The sequence below is a fragment of the Gossypium hirsutum genome, chromosome D05, assembly GCF_007990345.1.
Source record: "Gossypium hirsutum isolate 1008001.06 chromosome D05, Gossypium_hirsutum_v2.1, whole genome shotgun sequence".
Taxonomy (NCBI): domain Eukaryota; kingdom Viridiplantae; phylum Streptophyta; class Magnoliopsida; order Malvales; family Malvaceae; genus Gossypium; species Gossypium hirsutum.
The window spans coordinates 5513828-5535944 of NC_053441.1; the positions used below are offsets into that span (position 1 = coordinate 5513828).

The 22117-nt window shown below is 34.2% G+C and overlaps 3 protein-coding genes across 22 annotated transcripts; 2 read left to right on the forward strand and 1 right to left on the reverse strand.

Annotated features, from left to right (window-relative positions):
* Nucleotides 1-2304, forward strand: LOC107902795 (uncharacterized). Its single transcript, XM_041093305.1, has 2 exons — nucleotides 1-513; nucleotides 1850-2304. Exons 1-2 carry the CDS (start codon nucleotides 168-170, stop codon nucleotides 2170-2172), a joined length of 669 nt encoding a protein of 222 aa, XP_040949239.1. The 5' UTR covers nucleotides 1-167; the 3' UTR covers nucleotides 2173-2304.
* A 75-nt stretch (nucleotides 2305-2379) lies between these two features.
* Nucleotides 2380-7436, reverse strand: LOC107906749 (protein EMSY-LIKE 3). 10 transcript variants are annotated; one of them, XM_041093301.1, is made up of 11 exons: nucleotides 6954-7436; nucleotides 5879-6005; nucleotides 5352-5560; nucleotides 5147-5256; nucleotides 4807-5044; nucleotides 4507-4701; nucleotides 4365-4433; nucleotides 3505-3750; nucleotides 3352-3420; nucleotides 3206-3269; nucleotides 2380-2764 (listed from the first exon to the last, which is right to left on the reverse strand). In XM_041093301.1, exons 2-11 carry the CDS (start codon nucleotides 5904-5906, stop codon nucleotides 2733-2735), a joined length of 1260 nt encoding a protein of 419 aa, XP_040949235.1. In that variant the 5' UTR covers nucleotides 5907-6005; nucleotides 6954-7436; the 3' UTR covers nucleotides 2380-2732. The 10 variants fall into 10 exon arrangements, with proteins under 10 accessions (XP_040949235.1, XP_040949229.1, XP_040949236.1 ...); XM_041093295.1 differs by having other exon boundaries at nucleotides 2380-3040; XM_041093302.1 differs by having other exon boundaries at nucleotides 2380-2767; nucleotides 4507-4692; nucleotides 5879-5951; nucleotides 6954-7393.
* A 145-nt stretch (nucleotides 7437-7581) lies between these two features.
* Nucleotides 7582-11423, forward strand: LOC107906750 (protein SUPPRESSOR OF GENE SILENCING 3-like). Of its 11 annotated transcripts, none has more exons than XM_041093308.1 (5): nucleotides 7582-8086; nucleotides 8406-8563; nucleotides 8775-9021; nucleotides 9683-10602; nucleotides 11068-11423. In XM_041093308.1, the coding sequence occupies exons 1-3, from the start codon at nucleotides 8058-8060 to the stop codon at nucleotides 8993-8995; spliced, it is 408 nt and encodes a 135-aa protein (XP_040949242.1). In that variant the 5' UTR covers nucleotides 7582-8057; the 3' UTR covers nucleotides 8996-9021; nucleotides 9683-10602; nucleotides 11068-11423. The 11 variants fall into 11 exon arrangements, 4 of the variants coding, with proteins under 4 accessions (XP_040949242.1, XP_040949243.1, XP_040949241.1 ...); XM_041093309.1 differs by having other exon boundaries at nucleotides 10491-10602; XM_041093307.1 differs by having other exon boundaries at nucleotides 7585-8086; nucleotides 8775-10385; nucleotides 10491-10602.
* The last annotated feature ends 10694 nt before the right edge of the window (nucleotides 11424-22117 follow it).

Below are 22117 nucleotides of genomic sequence, written 5' to 3' on the forward strand. Positions count from 1 at the left end.
AATTCCCAACTTTTCTCATCAAACTTCCAACATCCCGTGGGCCGTTTTTTCCTTTACCTTCTTTCAAAAGTTAAAAACACGAACACGCATTTACATAATATCTTTTCGTCTCATTTTCTTCCCGGATTCAATTCACCATCAATCTTTCCCTTGAGCTCTCTCCAAGAATGTCAAACTACACAGTGGAACGCATCAAAGTTGCAACTCCTGATAAAGTGGAGCTGATGACAAAAGTTTTTAAACCTAATGAAGAGATCAAAGACAACTTAGTGGTAGTCCTTGTCCATCCCTACTCGATCCTGGGTGGGCGTCAGGCTCTTTTGAAGGGGATTGCTTCTGGGTTAGCTCAAAATGGTCACAGGGCTGTTACTTTTGATATGAGGGGAGTTGGAGAGTCCACTGGAAGAGCTTCTCTTACAGGTTTTGCTGAAGTCAAGGATGTTATTGCTGTCTGCAATTGGGTTTCTGAACATCTTGATTCTCACAGAATCCTGTTGGTGGGTTCTTCTGCAGGTATATTATAATTATTCTCTCTCTCTCTCTCTCTCTCTCTCTCTCTCTCTCTCTCTCTCTCTCTCTCTCTCTCTTTTCTTTTCTGCAAATCTCTTTGTTTTGGGCATGAAAAATTATTGTTAGGTTTTGGGTAGTGTTTAGAATCATTTGTTTAAAATTCAGATCTCATTCATGATTTACTTCGAAAAGGAAGAAGGTTAAAATAAAATGCAACTTCTTTCTAGCATTGAAAGGGATGTGGATTGGTAAAGTTCTGTTTCTGTGATTACAAGAGGGTTACCCCTTTGATTTTAGGTTTATAAATGATTTCAGTGTTATTTGTTGGCAAAATCTTTCATTCAGGGTCACTTCTGAGCTTTTTTAGGATAGTAATGTTTTCAGACTTTATGATCAGTATCTAAAAAAATCTCTGGATATGTAGATCAGTACTCTAAATGCTGGAGGTTGTTTTAGGAATTAGATTGTTGTTTCTTTTTAGATAAAGCTCAAAATCACATATGAACTTTGATACAATATGATCTATAAATTTTGATTTGGTCTATGCAAAAGATTATGAAAATTGTTTAGTTATGCAAAAGATTATGAAAATTGTTTATTTTCATGTATGAAATTGCATAAAATCAAAAATTTTGTATAAAATTATATATTAAATCAAAATTCATAATTTTGGGATTTATCTCTTTTTTTCACTTGGTTTTTGGAGAAACTGAATTTCATTAATACTATTAAATCAAAATTTTTGTATAAAATTACTCCTTTATTATATAAGTTGGACTGAATTTTTTCCCCTCAAGTGATAGATATGGTATTGGATGTGTAGTTTCTCTTCACTAATACTAGGTTTGGTATGAGTATTGTTTTTTTCATATGTTTTAATACATAAGTTGGCAATAAACTAATTTTTAGTAATTTTTAGCCACTAACATGACTTGTCGGTGGCAAACAGGAGGAAAATTTTTTGCTTATATTTTTTACTAGAGTTTTTTTTTTTATCTTTTTAATTTCAAGTTTAAATTTATACTTATTATTCTTTATTTTATGTCTAACTATTTTAACATATGTATTAAATAAACTTTGTCTTCGTATTATTATATTAGTAACCAAACATGCCACAAATATAGTTTATTGACGTGTTGTGGGTTTTATGCAATATTTGTACTTATTGTGTGATTGGATACTGTAAAGAATTGGTATAGTTATTAACCGGAGACAATCCTATTAATGATGTGAGCGGAAGAGTTTTAGATGATAAATTGAGTTTTGTTTCTGAGAAAAGGCAACTTGTGTGCACTATTTGTATTCATCATTATTTATTATTTGCATTGTGTGTTTTTAGGGGCGCCAATTGCAGGGTCTGCAGTTGATCAAATCGAGCAAGTTGTGGGGTACGTAAGTCTGGGGTACCCTTTTGGCATGATGGCCTCCATCCTTTTTGGAAGACACCACAAAGCCATCCTCCAATCCTCAAAACCCAAACTCTTCGTCATGGGAACTCGGGATGGATTTACCAGTGTCAAGCAGCTCAACAACAAGCTTAGTTCCGCAGCCGGGCGCAATGAAATACATTTAATGGAAGGAGTTAGCCACTTTGAAATGGAAGGCCCTGCTTATGATGCTGAGATGGTGAAGCTTATCCTTAAGTTCATCTCTTCATTGTAAGACATGTAGCCACTTCTTTAAAAAGATTAGTGCTTGATGAATTGCTATTAAATTTGCTTCCTTAAGCTCTGTTATTGTTTGTAGAAAAAGATGCCAAATTTATGTGATAATATATAATATTATTTTGTGCAATTTGCAGGAAATTAGACCTTTGGTTTCCATCCTGTCTGATCAAAGTGAAAAAAAGAACATTGAGTTCCACTGAACTTGGCTGCAAACAAAATGAATATAATAAACTTTTTACATAGTCAGCACTCAGGGATATCACCAGTAATATATTTTAAAACTTTATACAAAGCATTTACCTACACTACGTTTAGATTAAAGTTACAATAGCCTGCTAAGATTAGGAACCAAAGAAATGGCCACTACAAAAAGTACTTCATTCAGTCACTGCTAAGGCCACGGCTACAGCTATTTATACTGGATATACTAAGCTGGTTATTCGCTACCCAAAACCTACGCTCGTCATTTGATTGCGCCATCAGATCCTTTAATTATTCTACCCTCACCCATCTCATCATTGTACTGCCGTTTTCTCCATGCTCTTTCTTGATCCATTACTGTCCTTGTGAGAACGGATGCTCTCCATCTGCTTTGAAGCCAATCAAATAAATATATAAATATAAATAATGGCAGCCTCTTAACTGCTTTCAGCCATATAACCTATTATTTGAGATAAATATCTCCCTCGGAATTGGTGGCATTTCCATATGTAATATAATATTGCAAGTATGTATTCATCTTGCTGCTGTTGATGTTGCAGGTGGAGCAGTTACTTGACAAGTTAAATAATGTGGCAGCAGGCTTAAGACAGAAGCTATGCCATACAAGTTAATTTGAACCCTTCCTTTCATTCTTATGCAAACTGGAATGGCCAGGACAAGTGGACAACATTACTCAAATGAAAACTTGTACAACCTTGTGACAGGTAAACAGAACATCCAAAAGCTACAAATAAATTGTACAACAAAAGATGGAGCATCCATATTTTAACTAATCTACGACATAATTATATGTAATTAGTTATTACCACTTTCACCGTCAGATGCACCTTCAAGTCTCGCAATTGCATCCACTAGGGCTTGTTCATGCTCCTGTAATGACAAAGATCCATGGTGATTGCTGCTGCAATAGCTAATATGGAACAATGCAACGTCATTAGAAGACAATACTTACTGTCAGCACTTTCTTTGCTTTCTCAATTTCTATGGAATCAGGGTGGCTTGCACCAAAAACTTTTTCCACCTGTTCAACATTTCCACAATTAGGAAGTACACACCACATCTGACAGTTGCAGTTTATTAGATGATCTTCCAGTAGCAATTATACCTCCTTAATTAGAGTATCTGTATGAAGTATCTCAATATCCGCCAAAACCTTTTTTCCAACACCATTTTGCATCAAAGGAAAATCTTTTTTAGCCTGACCCTTTAAACTCCCCCTACCTCTTCCAGCTCCAGCCACCCCGCCACCGCAAGCCATGGACTTCTTAATCCCACGGCCTGGACCAGGGCGGCCACCTCTACGGGATATTCCAGGATCATCACCTTCCCATCTAATATCTTCAGAAGATATCTATCATTATATTTATAAGAAATCAGTGTGTGGCATGAAAGCATAAGTAACAAAAAGAGCAGCATTGTTATAAATGACAAAATTACCAGTTCACTATGCTTGAGCAAAGTTATGTATGGCGATCAGAAGTACAATAGTTACAAATGTGGACTCTTATAATTGATGAATAACCCTAACAAGTTTGAGAGAATGGAAGTAGTGGGAGAAAGTTGTCAAGATATACAGACATGAACATTGAATTTAGTTAATATATTGATCAACAATGAGAAAATATATTACTCTATCACACTGCCCTTGTCATTTTAGACATATCAGAATAAAAAGGGAACCTCCTAAATCTCATAATTTCCAGACATATACTGCTTGAAAATTCATGAAAATCATATTTATCATCGGCAATATACTGTAACCTTATGAGATGTAAACCCTATCTAGAGAAGAATATGGTTCAAGATACAGGGATAGACCATGCACATAAATTCTGCAGTGTATGATGAATGACATAAAAGTTCCTGAGGCACATATGCTACAAGCTTAAAAGTTGATTTTGATAAAAAATGGTATACAACATACTAATGGAAGGTAAATCAGGCTGTACAAAGTAACAATTATACCTCTTTGAGATTGACCCATTCCCAGGTTTCATCCGCAGTATTTATATCATAAACCAAAGCATGCCGCCCCTACCAACATAGAAACAAAGGATTACAGCTCCATTAGTTAACAGCTTATTGTATAATCAACTAAGAAACATACCTCAACTGAGTTATAGTCTGTTATAACGGCCTCATAGAAATGGTTGTCTTCAGGCCACCTTGTCCAAACTTTCCTTCCAATTAATGGATCATATGGTGCAGCTTCAGCAGGTACATTTGTGGCAAATGCTCCTGTTGAGGTACGATTAGGAGCCTGGGGCTTTCCAGGAAGGCCTCTGGAAGGATGCTGCATCAACTTCGTTGGGGGTGCAGCAAAACAACATACATAAATAAAAGATGAAAAGAACATGCATATCCCATTCATTGTATCTTCTAAGTATCTTAAAATGAATTAACTCACAGATTTTGACTTCTTGCTCTTTGCTCCTGGCATAGGACCTCGTCTTGAGGCTGATGAAGATGGTTGCATAGATGGATGCAATGCAGGAGATGGTGCACCCATGGATAATGAAGCTACTGAATGTGATGTTTTCATCTTCTTGCGTGATCCTGATACTGAAGGACTAGGTACAGGGTCAAGCATAGGCTGACTTGTACTAAGCATTCCAGGCTGGAGGCCACTTGCCGTTCTCCATTCCCTAACAGCAATGAAAGATCATAGTTCCCATTAAAAAGGAGAGATGACAAAAGTTATTATATGATAAAAGCTGCTCATAAGAGCATGGCACAGTATATCAGACCTTATCCTCCGAATCATGTCATCAGCATTAACCCTCAATAGAAGCTCCCTATGCTCCTCATCTGATACTCTCAACTCCTTTCTTAGTTCAGTAATTAAACTTTCCTTCTCCTGAGGGGGAAAACACATTTGGTTTAAGTACCTTTATAACCTGCTTTACATAATTTTTATGGGATAATTCATTGATAATTTTTTTTGACAAATACCCAAGTTAAAGCATCAGATTGAGCTTTGAAGGCCCGCAAGATCGAACAGTATGCTTCCTGCTCAATGAGATGGATTTGTGTTTCCATGTCACCATGCATTCTAGGCAAAGGAGCAGAGCCTATAACTGCTGATCTTCCATTCCCGGCAGCAGTACAACCCCCTCTTTGAAACCTGTTCTGATGTGAAGGAGGAAGGTCATCATCTGTTCCTGCAAGGGTTCAGAAGCGATAACAAAATCATTTGCAAAACTGATTAAAAAAAAAAAAGGCTGATTAGAGGTTATACTGTTTCCTACAGTTACCAGCAGTTATATTGTTTCTTCAAGCCACCCATTAAAAACATTACAGAACACTTCCTAGCAATGTACAAGTTTCACGAACCCCAAAATTTCACTCAAGATAAAAAAGGAAGCAGGTAACTTTATCATCAATTAACCAAGCTGGAAAAAATGTTCTCTCCCATCTTAAAATCATCAAATTTACAGGGACAAAAGGGAACTTGAAACAAAATGTTTAACTCAACTCACCACTGCTATCAGAAAGCCCATAGTCCATGAAGATCCTTCAAAATCAATCTTAAGAAAAGTCTATGAAAATGCTCTGAACCAACAGAAGCAAGCTGATAAGTTGTTAAGAAAGACAAGGTACAACTACCTGGAAACAATAAATAATACAATGAATTCATAAACTTCAGCTAAAATGTGAACTTCAATCAACTAAACTAGCTATAACCTTGCTAATCTATTTTTTATTTTGCTACAATAATCTAGATCGATGGATTTGTCAAAATACACCATAGCTGAACCCAAAAACCTCTAAATATCAAGCACAGTTGGTACCAAATATATATAATAAGCATGGAAATTCAATTGCAACCTATTGCTGCAAACCAGTACGAAACTAATGACTTAAAAACAACGTTACAGAGTTTTTGGTCTTTGACAAGTTAAATTTTGTGATTTGGGTTCTTGGCTAGAGAAATTTGTCTTACTTAGAACTCCTAATTATGCATCAAAATGCCAATTTAGAGGAACCACTTGTCTCTTTCGTTACTTGCTTTTTGCTTATATATAATGTATGCACGTTTGGATACAAAGGCAAATAATATTTTGAAAATTTAAAATTTTAATTCTTTTTTAAGAAAGAAAATACGTGATATTTTAACGCTCAAATAAAACATTTATGTTAGAATTGTCGTTGTACTTTTTTCATTTGTTGATTTCTAGAACAATTATGATTATGATTTTGCTTTTAATATTTACTTTTACAGTTTACTACAAAATAACGTGCTTTGACGAAACAAAAGGCTAATTTCAAAGAGCAATATCATAAATATATTAGAAACATCAATTCAAGCAATTTCGTTAAAAAAACCCTAATTCCCAAAGGCAAGATCATAAATAAGAAAATAATGCAAAGCTACAAACTATCGATTCTAAATTAAGCTTCACGAGTTTTAAACCAGTCTCGCCGCTTTAAAATCAAACTGGAAACATATAGTAAAATCAATTTTAAGTCAAGTTCATCAAAGAAAAACCCTAAATTCACAATATTAAGCTCCTAAAGTTACTCAAATAAAATCACGAAATCTAACAAGCTCACCTTGCCCGTCAAACCCCCTCCCATTCTGAGGATCGAAAGCCAATTATTTCAGCGAAATTCTTCAAATTTGAACCAAAAAACTCAATTCTGGTCGGCTTTGAGAGCAATAAAACCCAACCAAACTCTTCCACAGTCTTACTCCGAGCAGCTCCAATATGAAAAAGGACGATGCTTTCCAACAAAATTTTCGTACTCCAAGCAAAAAGAGAATAAAATATAAGATACCAAAAGGGACAACAGTTGTTTTCCAATATTTTGAATTCAGATTGAAATTTGAGGGGAGAATTTGAGATTTAGAGGGATTAATGGGAGCAATGGAGATGGGAATAAGAGATAAAATTATGATTAAGCACGTGAATTTTTGTGAGTATATTTGGTTGGGATCGCGGGAGAGTGTGTTTGAGAGAGCATAGAGAGAGAACACGGACTTGAAATCTGTTTTTAATTTAATGTCGTTAATTTTTATTCAGTTTTAGTTCCGCTCTCCACGCACATAATGCATGCCGTTTTGTTTAATTGACGATTCTTTCTCTTCGTTATCTCTCAAATACAAATTTTGGTCTTGTACATTAAAAAAAAATCAACTTATGTATTTATATTAAATATATGATTGCGTTAGCTTATTATTAAACTAGTTCATGGGTTGAGGGCCCCTTTGAATGCAACTGGATCTCAGTACGTTTTCTTTTTTAGGCTAAAAAAAATTATAACTGAAATGTTAGCAAACGCCAAGCTGTTTGAAAAGCATTTTTCAGTGCGTTGAAAATGCATTTCTTCTCACCGGAGGCTTAATTCCAAACGGGAGCCTTTTGCTCCAGGGAAAATTTAGCAACTCCAGTTGCTTTTTCTTTTCCTCTTTTACCCATATGTTCTTCAGGCTTTTCTGTATGTTTGGTTACCGTTGTTCTCTCCTTTCCCCTTCCCCTTCCATTGGGTTGCAAATCAGTTTGGTCAAGGACCTCTTCCGGTTCCTCCTTCATCCAGGTAAGGCTCCTTCTCCTTCTTTCGTTCTTCATTCCTTTTTCTTCTTCCGTTCTTCATCTTCTCTTCTCAGCATATTCTGTTTTGTTTCTTTTCTTTCTCTCTTTCTCATGCAAATCTACCATGAATTCTTCGCTGGGTCTTGGCTTAAGGTGATGGTCGTTCTTTGATTTCTAATATTTTTATTTTAATGAATTATGCTGATTGTTATCAAATTGAGAGAAAGTGTAGTAGCCGATGAAGATTACAGATTATCTATTGGGTTTTCAGTCATTAACTTGGAATTGTGGATTATGCTGTTTTAATGAATTAGAAGATGAATTATGCTGTTTTTGTTGGATCTTCAGTCATTAACTTGGAAGTAGACGAAGAAAAGCATGCGATTGTCCTTCCTAGGAATTTTCTACTTGATAGAATAGTAATTCTTTTTCTGCTTCATGTTAACTGTGTTTCTTCTTTTGCCCTTTCTAGATGGATTTCCAAGAGTAATTCTTCAAGGAACGAATCAAATTTATCCATGAAGCGAGGGATGAGAAGGAAGAGAGTTTTGAGAAGCTGCAACAGCAAGAGCGTGAGAAGGTCAAGCAGTCTAACCCCAATCCTTCAAACGCAGAGGAATACAGGCGCAGGTACATAATTTTGATACTTCTGTGAATTTCCTTGTGTAATTTGATTGATACTGGTAATCTTACAGTATATGACCGTTTCACATAAAAACAGATGGTTTAATCTCATAAGATGAAATGCTGCTAGATATCTCTTTTCTGTTTACCTGTTGAAGTTATGAGATATTCGTGTATTTTTCTTTTCATATCTTTTGAAAAATTATTTGTAGGGCAGATGAAATTGCAAAATTCATAAAGTTCCAGGATGAAGAGATGCAGGCTTTTGTGGCAGAGAGGGACAAGCTGATCAAAGCACACGAAAAGAAGATGGTTGGCATGAGAGAGAGGCACTGGCAGGAAGAAGTTGAGCTTGAAAAGGAGTTTGATGCTGAATTGAGCCACCTCATGGAGAAGTACACTCTGGATGGCTCAAAAGTCAACGCCAGCAATACTTGATTGTGGAATTGTAGGGGAATGCGATGGTATGTACACATGTGGTAAAAAAGACTTTAATCTCTCTGTTTCCTGAGGAAACTTCTGTGATGACAGTGAAAATTTCTCCATCTTGACAACTCTTAAAATAGTATGTTAAAAGATTGGAATATATGGGTAAAAAAAAGTTAAATCTAAAGTTACATCCATGGTTGCCATATTATGCTTGTGTTGTTTGCTTAGACATGGTTCAAATAAGAACTTGGAATGAATCTACGATTTCTTTCTTATTATGTTGCAATGTTTTGGTTGAATGACATTGCTCTTTCTAGATTATGGGCTGCATCTTTCATGCAACTTGAAACTAAAGCTAATCATATGTTTTGTAAAGAAGGAAATAGAAATAATGTTATTTTTGGCTCAGTACGAGGGCTGAAAATTTTGAGGGTGTAGCTAACTGTCAAATTAATAGAAGTTTCGAAAAATATTATTTTTTGCATGAGCACTTTTTGAGAACAACTTTGTTGTGAACAATTTGTTATGCGCCTTGGCGTAGGATCTAGTCAATTTGTTATGCATTATGATGGAGCTATCTATGAAGCTGCTGTTTAGATTATGCTAAATACATTGCTTATTGAATCTCATCAAACTCTCTGATTACTCTTAAATCCTGTTTTTATCTGTTTTTTCATTATACCTATTATTTTACAGCAACCTTGAGAAAGAAAGAAGAGGCTTGATTCTTGCCAGTTTTTTCCCTTGATTTGGATTAACACACAAGTATGCTTTTTTTGTATGACAATTTTTTTTTACATGTTTGGAAACCAAATATTCATTTGTTTGTATACTATAGCTTCATCATACTTTGATTGATTCAAATCTAAATTTTTGTGAACAAATATTGTTGTATAATATTAGTTGCATCTTCTAGTGTCTTTCCTTTTTGCAATATATAACTGCAATTGAGTATAGATTGAAAATCGAGTCTATAGCTGTATACATTTATTTGAAGAAGCAATTTGATTGTCAAGAGTTGTTCTAAGTACTTAGGGGCAATATAAATAAGAAAGATAGGAGAGATTAATGGAGATGTTAACTATAGGATTAAAGGTGGAGACTTGTGACAAAAGAGCCCTGCTTTGCTATAGGACAGTTCTAAGAGACCTGCTTTGCTATACGGTAGGGAATGTTGGGGTAACAAGAAGCAATATATACAAAACACTAGTCTAGCCGTGACACAAATGTTAAGATAGATGTAAGACTAAGGATGTAGTTAGATATGATGAAATTCATCTCAAAGTTGAGTAAGGTGATAGAAAACCATTTATATTGGTTTGACGATATAAGGCACGGATCGACAGATGCATGTGATTGAAAGATCGAGTAAATTGACATTACACAAGATCGATTATAGGTAAGAAGATGGTGGTGGATAAGAATGATTGGAGTAGCAGGATTCATTTGTCATGTACCTGACATAAAAAGCTTTTTATGCTTGATTTTTTATTTAATGTCGTAGGTTTCCTAAAAAGCTGTAGTACGGTGACATTCCAGAAGATATTGAACCTGAAGAAATTCGACCTATGGGAAACCATGCTATGTCAATTACGTGGCCAGATGGATTTAGCCAGGTGATAATTAACTTGCTCCTGTCTTACTTTTGCATTGGATGACTATGATTTTTGTTACAGTTCTACAGAGTGATAGATGCTATTATAAGTCGAGAAATTGTCTAACCTAATGCTAACATTAAGATAACCGAGAGGTTCGTGAAAATTTACAATTGAAACAATGGAGTAAGCTAGTATTGGAACTACACTTCCATGCTTTTTGCTTAACCTCCAGCATTATCAGTCTACTATAAAACGGATTGGCCAGTAACTTCTGCATGCTAGACTCAGGGTGAGTAACAAATACGATTATGCTTAACATTTTCATATACTCAAAGGGTCGACAAGATTACTTTAAAAAAACGAAAGAGTCGGCTTAACATAGTCTGGTGACATGCACTTAGCAACCCATGAAAATCACATATAGCAGGATCTGATTGCATATACACCAATATGAACTTTTTTAATTTCTTTGTCATCACACAGATCGCTCCCTATGATCAGCTCCAGATGATAGAGCGTTTAGTTGATGTTCCTCAACCGACAGCCGTCCAATCATGATGATAAGTTTCCTCCTTTCATTTGTGGCCTATTCAGATCAATACCCTGATTCCACCGAACAAGGAATATCATGCATTTCTACTACAAAGCTTGTTGGAGTCAAATGAAACTAAAGGGAGTTTAGGACATTACTTGAAGCACAATAACCTCAATTTTAAGACCAGAGCTTCTATGTATTTATAGGCATATGCATGTATGTATTAGACTGAAAACTCTTTCAGATGTAATTTTTCTCAAGAACTCTACGCAAAGGTTCAAGAAGCTTCACTTTACAACAAAAACTCTGGTATCTTGGAGAAACCATATATCAGATTTGCTAAAAAGGAAAATTTGCATCATTCAACATACCAAACAAAATTAACAGTAGGGTTAAAATCTTAAATTAGACCGAGAAAATAGTAACAATAAAATTATCCCTCAATTCTTTTCTTTTTTTAGGTTTTATACAAAATTAATAACAATGTAAAGTGAAGAAAATAGTAAAAATGTGAATAAGTCCCTTTAGCATTGATGACTAGCTCAAGGCTCGATATTGCACGTTCTACATGGTGGCCATAGGCTATTTCAGTTACTAGCCAACAATTGGTTTTAGTTTTGAAGTTATTTGAGGCTAGCAATGTCTTGCATTGAGTTACTGATAACAAACATTTGAAATAACATGCAATAAGACGCACAAACATTGAGAAAAAGGGTATTGTAAATATTTCATTAAAGAGATTTGAAAGAAGAATGAATAGTAATAATTTTTGAATTTTTCTCTAGTTTTAATTCATTTTTAATTATTTATTATTAAAAATAAATATAATTGTAATAATTTTTAATCATTTATTAATTTTTAATTGTTAAATAATTTTAAAAACTTCTATTATATATTATTTTTAATCTAATGTCCTTAAAAGTCATTTTCTATTTTCACCTCACCGCTATAGCTGCGTTTGAATCCAAACACACACTCCACCGCTGTTTCTAATCTCACTGCTACAGTATCCAATCTCACCGCTACAGTAACTAATCTCACCGCCACCACTGTTTTTAATCTCACTGGAGCTAAACACACCGCCCATCCAAACTAAGCCTGAGTCAGGTTGGGTTTAGATTGAGTCTAAGTATGATATTAATATATTTTATATTTGTCTAAATTTAGCTCGCCCTTATATTTGGAGTCCAAAATTTTACTCAAATCTGTACATATTTACAAAAGACGAATCCAATCTCATTTTAAACATGTCCATATTATTTTAATTTTTTAAATATTTATATTGTTTTGTTTTAATATTTAATATTTTATACATTTTTTATTTATTGAAAATTTTTATAGTCATCTTAACATTTTTTAATATTTACATTAGAGTAGTATTATATATCTAGTATAATTTTTTTTAATGTGTTCTAAATTATATAATATATAAAAATAACACAATATGAAATATTTTAAATTTAAAATTTAAAATGGGCCTACCCAGACTAGACTCGGGCCTTGAATGTTCAAGCGTAAGCCCGACCCATATTTTAAACGGGCTTAATTGTTTTGTCCAAATTCATTTTTCGGGCCTTAATATTTTTACCCAAACCCTCCCGAATTTCGAATGGACTTTTAGGCCTGGACGAATAACCTGGTGTATGAACAGATCTAATTAGAATTCACCAAAATATTTTCTGATATACAGGTTATATAATTATAAATATGTTTTAATTTTTTACATTTTATAAATCAATAATATCTTAATTATAATAAAATTTGGATGATAAAATTTGACCATTTAAACTAAAACAATATTTAATTTTTGCATAAAATTTTAATAAATATATTTATTATATAATTGTTTTCATTATATCGTGAATTTATTAGAAAAACATGGTTCTGTAAAAAGTGGACCATAAGCTATGGTTGAATAAGTAATGAATTCAGTATTATTTAAAAAAATTTCCTGCTGAGATTGTGTATATATAAAAAGTTGGAAGAGCTTACCTAGTTGGTTAGTCCAATTCCAGTTAATTTCAAATTCAATCCAAAGTTAATACACTATCCAATATTAAATTATCTCAAATGAAAAATAACAAAAATCACAGTTTTTTTTAATCAAATTTTAATATTTTTTTAATGAGTTAACTTTTTAAATTAATTTTAATTTCATTCATTTTTATTTTTTAACATATCATCAAAGTTAAATTACATTTTATTTTTTAATTAAAAAATAGATAAATTAATTTTTATATATTAAATTAAAGAGTAAATTAATTTTTTATTGAGTAAATTAATTAATTTAATAAAATTGTTTATTAATTTATATAATTAAAAATTGATATGAGAAATAACTAAACATCAACACATTACTGTCATATGTAATTCTTGTTAATTTGTAAAAAATAAATTTTAATAATAGAAATGCGCAAAATACCAATAAAAGCCTTTTTTTAATTACTAAAATGGGCCCGGTAAAAATTAATTACAGGAATGGTCCAATTCCCCGAAAACGCGTCCACGTCAGCGCGTTGTCAGGTGATGAGGCAGGAAAACGTTTCCTCAACGGAGCGCTTTGCCTACATGGACATAAAGCGCGCCCTCAAAGACGCATTTTGCCTGTGTCTCCTGCTGGTTAAGGTTTTGGGTTTTTTATGGTTTAAGGTTAGGGTTTTGTGGTTTTGTGGTTTATGGTTTTAAAGAAAAAATCAAACAAATAAGGGTTTAGGGTTTAAGGTTTCTTAATTAAATTAATTATAAATTTTTCAAATTTGGATTAGGTTTCGTGTTTATGGTTTTTAAAGAAAAATCAATTAAATTAGGGTTTAGGGTTACTTGAGTAAATTAATTAAAAATTTTTAAAATTTTAGATTAGGGTTTAGTGTTAATTTAAAAAAGCTCCCACGTAGACGATCTTCTGCTACAATAGCTACTGAAAAAATAATTTCGAGAAGACGTTTCCGAGCAAATAGTGTCAAAAATGCTTTAAGCAAGATGCTTTGTCAGCAAAAGTACTGAAAGAAGCTCCCACGTGGACGCACTTTTGCTACAGTAGCTCCTAAAAAAATAATTTCGAGTAGACGTTTTTGAGCAAATAGTGTCAAAAACACTTTAAGTAAGATGTTTTGTCGCAAAAGTACTAAAATAATATCCTACGTGGAGGCGTTTTTGCTACAGTAGCTCCTAAAAAAATAATTTCAAGTAGACGTTTCTGAGCAAATAGTGTCAAAAACGCTTTAGGCATAATGCTTTGTCAGCAAAAGTACTAAAAGAAGCTCCCACGTGGATGCACTTTTGCTACAATAGCTCCTGAAAAAATAATTTCGAGTAGACGTTTTTGAGAAAATAGTGTCAAAAACGCTTTAAACAGGATGCTTTGTCAGCAAAAGTACTGAAAGAAGCTCCCACGTGGACGCGCTTTTGCTACAGTAGCTCTTGTTTGGCCTAAGGCTATAAATGAAGCAAATTTTTTTCTCAGATAGCATAAGTTACAGTAAAAAAAATTAGAGAGGCTAAGAAAGATAGAAATTGAAGATGAGTGAACGTATTAGTGTTGTTATTTATTGTGATGGCGAGGTTAGTCACATCGAGAACGGTGTTGTTTTTTTATCGGAGAATACAGTGCAACTGGGTTTTAACTAGAACATAGATTTGACAGAACTTCGTAAAAGAATTAGGTGTAAAATATTTAGAAAGACGCCAATGAAAGTTCTGTCTATTACGTATCAGTTTTGTTATTCTGTTGATTCGGTGACATATGACTCGTTCGACGTGAAAGGTGCTCATAGCTTGGAGGCAATGGTGCAGACTTATCTTGCTAGTGGAGCACCTTATATGGAGTTATATATACAATTTACATCGCCAAATGATGCACTTGCGACTGCTGTTCGAGAGGTATACACGAATCCTGCCCGACACTCGGTTAGTGGGTTACAAAATACGGAACAACCCATGTTTGGTAGCGGTATGAAATACACATCCCCTGCATGACACTCTATCAGTGGATGGGACATGCACCTCGGTGGGTTGATGTTTGATGCTGAAAATACGTACTGGGGAACGGTATCAACTTCTAGTGGTTGGCAATCTACATCCAATTAGGGACGTTATGAAACGCTTAGAATAAGAGATGATGTACTCCTTACGATGTCCACCGATGAGGGGACCTTGTACGTTGCAGATAATGGTGGGTTAGAAGATGACTCCGATGTGGATCCACCTCGAGAGCCCGGGCCCGATGATGCAGAAGTTGTATTATTTTCTAAATCAAAGCCTATTTCAACCGAATCTAAAAATGTTGAAGGGGGTTCAGATGAAAAAGAAGATTAACGATTTAGAGCATACTCACCTCTAGCCCATATACATAATGTTGATCTGACTGTAAATAGTGCGTTGGAGTTTCCAGATCTACCACACATGTTGCGTGATCGCACAAGTTTGATATTGGATTCGGGTGAATTTGAAGTTGGTAATGAGTTTTCCAACAATGATAGTTTTATTGGTGCATTAAAACAACATAGCATCAATAACAGCGTTAACTACCACGTGGTTAAATCCAAAGCTGATAAGTTTGAGGCGAAGTGTGCAGTGCAAGACGACACATGTTCATGGAAAATCTACGCCTCGTTGAGGAAAATGTCAGGGTTGTGGGAGATAAAAAAGTACAAAGGTCCACACACATGTGTTGCAGGTACAGTATTTAGGGTTTCTGATACTATGTAATGTTGCATTATTTAATGTGCTCCGTTGATGGGTATTTCACAAGATCATCCCAAGATAGATTCAACTATGTTAGCTAGCTTGATACTACCCACGGTGAAGGCAAATCCCAGGACTTCAATACCGGTCTTAATTGTCAATATAGCATCAATAACAGCGTTAACTACCACGTGGTTAAATCTAAAGCTGATAAGTTTGAGGCGAAGTGTGCAGTGCAAGACGACACATGTTCATGGAAAATCTACGCCTCGTTGAGGAAAATGTGAGGGTTGTGGAAGATAAAAAAGTACAAAGGTCCACACACATGTGTTGCAGGTACAGTATTTAGGGTTTCTGAATAATACTGTTATTATGTAATGTTGCATTATTTAATGTGCTCCGTTGATAGGTATTTCACAAGATCATCCCAAGATAGATTCAACTATGTTAGCTAGCTTGATACTATCCACGGTGAAGGCAGATCCCAGGACTTCAATACCGGTCTTAATTGCCAATATTTGTAGCCAAATAGGGTACACGCCCTCTTATCGCAATGCTAGGATAGCTAAGCAGAATGTAATGACCCAAAATTCACGGGCATCGGAAAAGTATAATATCGGGCCTCTGTCTTAGTAAATTAAGTTAAAAAATAATTATTAGAAATATTTACGAGACTAGTTGTGTGTTTAATTAGGTTTTAGATAGATGAATTTAGCTTAATTAGGAGTAATTAGTAAAAAGGATTAAATTGCAATAGAAATAAAAGTTTAATTATAGATTAAAAGAAAATAATAGGGACTAAATAGGCAATTATATCAATTTCCAAATTTGAGGCGGCATAAGCATAAAAATCTAGATTTTTATGTGTTATATGTTATTAAGTTATTAAATTATTATATTATAAAATAAATTAAATTGTAACAAATATATGGTAATAAAAATATACATGTGTAAAAATAATATTGGTACAATTGTAAATTAAATATTTAGTTGTTTAAAATTTAAGTTAAAAGATATTTATATTATGATTATGATTATATTGTTATTATTATAATAAAGTAAAAAGTAAGTAAAAAAAAACAGAAAGAAACAAGATAGCAAACGAAACAGGGGAAAAGAAAGAAAGAAAGAAGAAAAAGAAAGAAAAAGGGAAAATGGAGTTTTTAAAGCTTGGAGTTCAATTTGGTAAGTCAATTAAGCCCTTTTCTTTTAATTTTGATGTTTTAGAAGCTTTAAAACAAAGTTTTGATAGAATTAAGTTGATATTTTGTAAGTTCATAGGCTTTTAAGCATGGTTCATGTTGAACAAATTGTTGAATTAGGGATTTAATTGAATGAATTTTAAGTTAGAATTGATAAAGGGATTAAATTGTAAATGAAACTATAAGTTTTATGTTTTAGGGACTAAATTGAGGGAAATTCGAAATTAGGAAAATATGTTGAAATTTTAATAGTTACATTTGAGTTTGGATGAATTTTGAATAGAAATACAATGTGAATTGAATTAGAAAAGTAAGTAAACTTAGTTAAGATTAAATTAAGAGTAAGGTAAAATTTGATAAGAAATTCAATTATTTATTTTAATTTAATTCTGTAATTAATAGCAAAAATTATTATTATTTTCGTAGCTAACAAAGAACCTGAGGCATCGGCAACAAAATGAAAGGAGAAAGCTATCGAGAACTAAAACGGGAGATTTACGGTTTGTATTACTATAACTTAAACTATTTACTAAATGCTATATTGAAATTGTAATCATGAGACATTTAAAGTAAGGTAAGTAATAACATTTGAAATTAAATAAGAATATGTGTGAATATTAAATTATATGTGAATTGAAATAATAGATGTTTTGAATTGTTTGAATATTTGAAATTGTTGTGGAAATGAATTCGAAATTGAAAAAGTAAAATAATACCCTATTAACTTATCGGACTAGATTGGATACAAATGGCATGCCATAGGATTTGTGATGTGATGAGGAGATTTGTAGTTCGGCCTAAAAGATGATTATGATATTATATTCTTCGGTTTATCCGAAGAGGCATTTAATGTCTTATTGGTGTGTTTGGGAAGATATGATATACTAGTGTGTTATGGAGGATTTATATTATTCCGGGTGTGTTTAGGTTGGATATTTTGGTGTGTTTGGGTAGAATTCGCGTATTTGTTAGAGTCCGAGCCTAGTTAATAGGGTAAACAATTAAAATGAAAATTTGAAAATGAGATTGGTTGATTTGACACTATTGAAAAGTACGAGAAAGAATGTATGAGTAAAATTATGAATTGAATTAGTATATGAATGTATATATATATGGATTTAAGATGTATGAAGTGATATATAATTATGTATAATTAGTTTAAATGATTTATAAAGCTTATGGTTGATGATTGTAATTTATTAATGCTAAATAGTTTAATTTATAGTAATACCATTGAGTATGAAATACTCAGCGTACGGTTGTTCCCGTGCGCAGGTCATTAGATTTCAAGGTCCAGTTCAGCATCCGGAAAGATCTCGACTCCAACAAGAAAATTTCGGTGATATTTTCTTCCTTAAATGAAAGTGGCACGTACATAAGAATTATAATAGTCATTTTGGTATGTTATATAGTTTTGTTGTAAAGAAAGGTATTTGATGTTTTGATGATCATATTAGTAAAATGGTAGAAGTTATATATAGTATTGGTATCGAATTGAAATGGCTTGATTAGTTTTATGAATTAATTAGAAATGATAATGGGATTTTCATTGATTAAGTTGTTATGTCAATATGTCAAATATAATTTAAGTATATAAATGTATTGGTTGAATTACTGAGATTGGTTTGGTTGCGATTTGAAATTTGCAGGGGGTTTTATGTCAAAATAAGCAGAAATGCTGCCGAAATTTATAAAAAAAATGAAGTCAAATAGTAAAATTTATATGAATTTATGATTTATTTTAATACATTGGTTATTTATTTAAGGATTATTTGTAAATTTGATATGTCAAATAATGCCTTGTAACCCTATTCCGGCGACGGTTTGGGGTTAGGGGGTGTTACACAGAAGGCGTTGGAGAAGATGCATAGTGGGTGGGACGCTTCATATAATGAAATATGGCAGTGGTGTCAAGTGCTAGAGAGATACGTCCCAGGTTGCATAACAGACCTTGAAAAAGAACATGCATACTAAAACGGCCGATTGCTACGTGATGCCAAGTGTTCAAACGCTTGCTTTGGACCTTTAAACAATGTTGAGACGCATTTTCATACTGCAAGCAATTGGTACAAATTGACGGTACCTTTATGTTTGGTAGATATACCCATCGACTATTGCTAGCAGTGGCATAGGATGGCAGTGGGAGAATTCTTCCAATTGCGTTTGCAATAACACCGGGGGAGTCAGCTGATGACTGGAATTTCTTTCTATCTAGGTTAAGAAGGCATGTATGTCCCAACTTGATATTTGTATTATTTTATATCGGGGCACCGAAATACTAGCTACAATTGATTGACAGGGAAGCTTATGACAGCACACACACCATCGGTATTGCCTAAGGCATGTTGCTTCTAACTACTACAGGCAATATCTATCTAAAAGTGAACGACGACAAGTGACCAACATAAGTATTTAGTCTCTATTAATATAATTTCGTTTGTCATTTTGAATTTATTCTAAATGAAATAGTGGTATGTAATATTCACTATGAACTTATATTGGCAGGGTATGAAATAAATAAAAACCGTTTTCACGAAATGTTGACAGTTTTGTGTTCAATTAACGGTGAAGGCACGGGCTACCTTTGAAACATACATTTCGAACTGTGGGTACAAGCATACGACGGCGGCCTACAATATGGTTGTAGACGGCGGCCTACAAGCATATGACCTCAAACCTGACTGAATGCATAAATTCTGTTCTAAAAAGAATGCACCATCTACCGATAACATCAGTTGTGCGAAAGACATATTTTCGTTTGGCGACGCTATTTCTAAAGCGAGAGCGAGTTACGCAGGCCAGATGCAGGGAGGCCATGTATGGTGCAGTAAGGTAGTGCAAGAAATTAACAAGGCCAAGGCACAGACGAACACCATGCACACAGTGTGTCACGATCGAGAAAATTTATAGTTTCGCGTGACAGAGTTTGACAGACCGCACCAATGTGTTATTGGTGGGCAATATCGTGTACACTTGCGAAATAGGACTTGCGACTGTGGGATGTTTGACGCATTTCATTATCTATGCGCTCATGTAAGTGCAGCTTGTCAGAATCTCCGTTTGGATCCGATGAGCTATGTCGACGAAGTGTACAAATTAGAAAACATGTACAACGTCTGGAGATACATATTCCTACCGATCCCAGATGAACGTAAGTGGCCGTCTATATCGCTTGCTCCCTTTAAGCTGTTACCGGATAGATAATTACGTCGCAAACCAAAGGGTCAACCTTGCTCGGCTAGAATACGTAACAATATGGATATCCGAGAAATAGCCAGTCAACAGAAGTTGTGCGGATGGTGTAGGAACCTAGGCCATACAAGCCGATCATGCCTAAATCGCAATAGTTGAACGTTGTTATAAAAAACTTTGTATTATTTATATTTTTTTAAATCAAATAATATGGAAATATTCAGAATATTGACTTATTTAAAATAAAATCAATTTTATTAAAAATATTAAAGTAAATTACAATTATTTTATTCAAAACAACATTTTATTTTATTAAATGAAATAATATAGAAATATTCAAAATATTGTGTTATTTAAAAGAATTTCTATTATATTAAAAATGTAAAAGTAAATTTCTATTTTATTACATGAAATAATATAGAAGAATTTATATTTTATTACATCAAATAATATCAAAATATTCAAAATATTTGTACAGATATATTAAAGTAAAAATCAATCTCCGTGCCCGCCAGATTCAGTGCCACATGGCGATCGTCGACGATTATGCGCTGGATTTCTTATTTGTCCAGCTTCTGGCGGGGGTTGTGGTTGCTCCGGCAGGGATTCTGGTTCCTCCGGTAGGGGATCTAGTTGTCGGTGTTGGGACGATGAGCCACCTTGATAGAATAGTGACTGTGGAAGTGTTTGCATCACCAACGACGAAGCTGTTTGAAACTCATACGGTGATGGAGATTGGTAAAAAGAAGAGCTCCCCGACGGCCCCTCATGTGATCCCTCGTGCGACGGTGGACTATATATTGGCGGTCTACTCGGCGTAATTAAAAATGGAGATGAAAAGGGTTATGATACATAAAATTGCTAGGATAAACACCTGGCATCATCTGAAAAGGTTATGCTGTGGGTGTCGTCGGTTGAAGTGTTGGACTCGGTGACTGTGTCGGTACTGTTGCTGGGCTTGGTGATGGGTCGGGTGATTGTGATGAGCCTGCGTCATCGTCTATTCTTATTGGATTTAAAGGCCACGTCGTTCCATTTGGACAACAATTGTCGCTGCCTCTCATCTGTCGACAGTAAATATGGCTTACCACGGATCCTAAATCATAACATGTATTCTGGCACGCACGCTAACTTTGGAACAATGATCAGTTCCCGAGTAGGTATATAATCATACCGATCTTCCCACATTTGGATGTAGTGTGACTAGAATCTTGGCCAATCCGTATGCAATTATTGTAGGTCGATTTTGTGATGATCATTCAACACATCAGGTGCCACGGGAATCGATTGTCGGAATCCAATTTGCCGTAATACTTTTTCTGACTAGTGCATCTCCACGGTCGCAAAGTTGACCAATAGGACTTTCACATGCCAAGCGTTTGGATTTTGGAAGTACTCATCCAGAATTACTGCCCGAATTGTCGGATCCTCGTATGGTGTCCATTGAAACTATATGAACACAATAGAAATATTAGTTATATACATAATACATAATACATAATACATAATACTAAATACTAAATACCAATCGACTATCTCACGATGAAAATATCTATTTTATTTAATACTTACTTGTGCTTTCGACCGTTGGTCTAATAGAAGCCGTATATCTTCAAGAGAGATAGGTAATCGAGCATAACTTGCCGAATGGTTCGACCTAATTAAATAAATTTTTAGCATTCGATTATATTTTAAATATATGTAATAATTGTAAAATCTAATATAAAATTACCTCGTTATGAGTGGGAATGTATACGGGTGGTCTACTCAAGGACGTAAAAATAGAAAGCGAAACCGTGCCCATTACTGCAGTAGTGATAGACAACCTCCAATTTTCGCTTTATTCGGTCGCGTCACCCCGCACATCTCCCGGTACAATATTGCCAACACGACAGACCCCCAACTAAATTCACCAACTGCT

Coding starts and splice junctions, on each gene's coding strand:
- LOC107902795 (XM_041093305.1), top strand. CDS start 168: ATGTCAAACTACACAGTGGAACGCATCAAAGTTGCAACTCCTGATAAA. Junction 514..1,849: donor GTTGGTGGGTTCTTCTGCAG/GTATATTATAAT, acceptor GTGTGTTTTTAG/GGGCGCCAATTGCAGGGTCT.
- LOC107906749 (XM_041093295.1), bottom strand. CDS start 5,906: ATGGACTATGGGCTTTCTGATAGCAGTG. Junction 5,045..5,146: donor GACATGATTCGGAGGATAAG/GTCTGATATACT, acceptor CATTGCTGTTAG/GGAATGGAGAACGGCAAGTG. Junction 3,041..3,205: donor TGCATCTGACGGTGAAAGTG/GTAATAACTAAT, acceptor TGGCCATTCCAG/TTTGCATAAGAATGAAAGGA.
- LOC107906750 (XM_041093308.1), top strand. CDS start 8,058: ATGAATTCTTCGCTGGGTCTTGGCTTAAG. Junction 8,087..8,405: donor TCGCTGGGTCTTGGCTTAAG/GTGATGGTCGTT, acceptor TGCCCTTTCTAG/ATGGATTTCCAAGAGTAATT. Junction 8,564..8,774: donor GCAGAGGAATACAGGCGCAG/GTACATAATTTT, acceptor TTTGTAGGGCAG/ATGAAATTGCAAAATTCATA.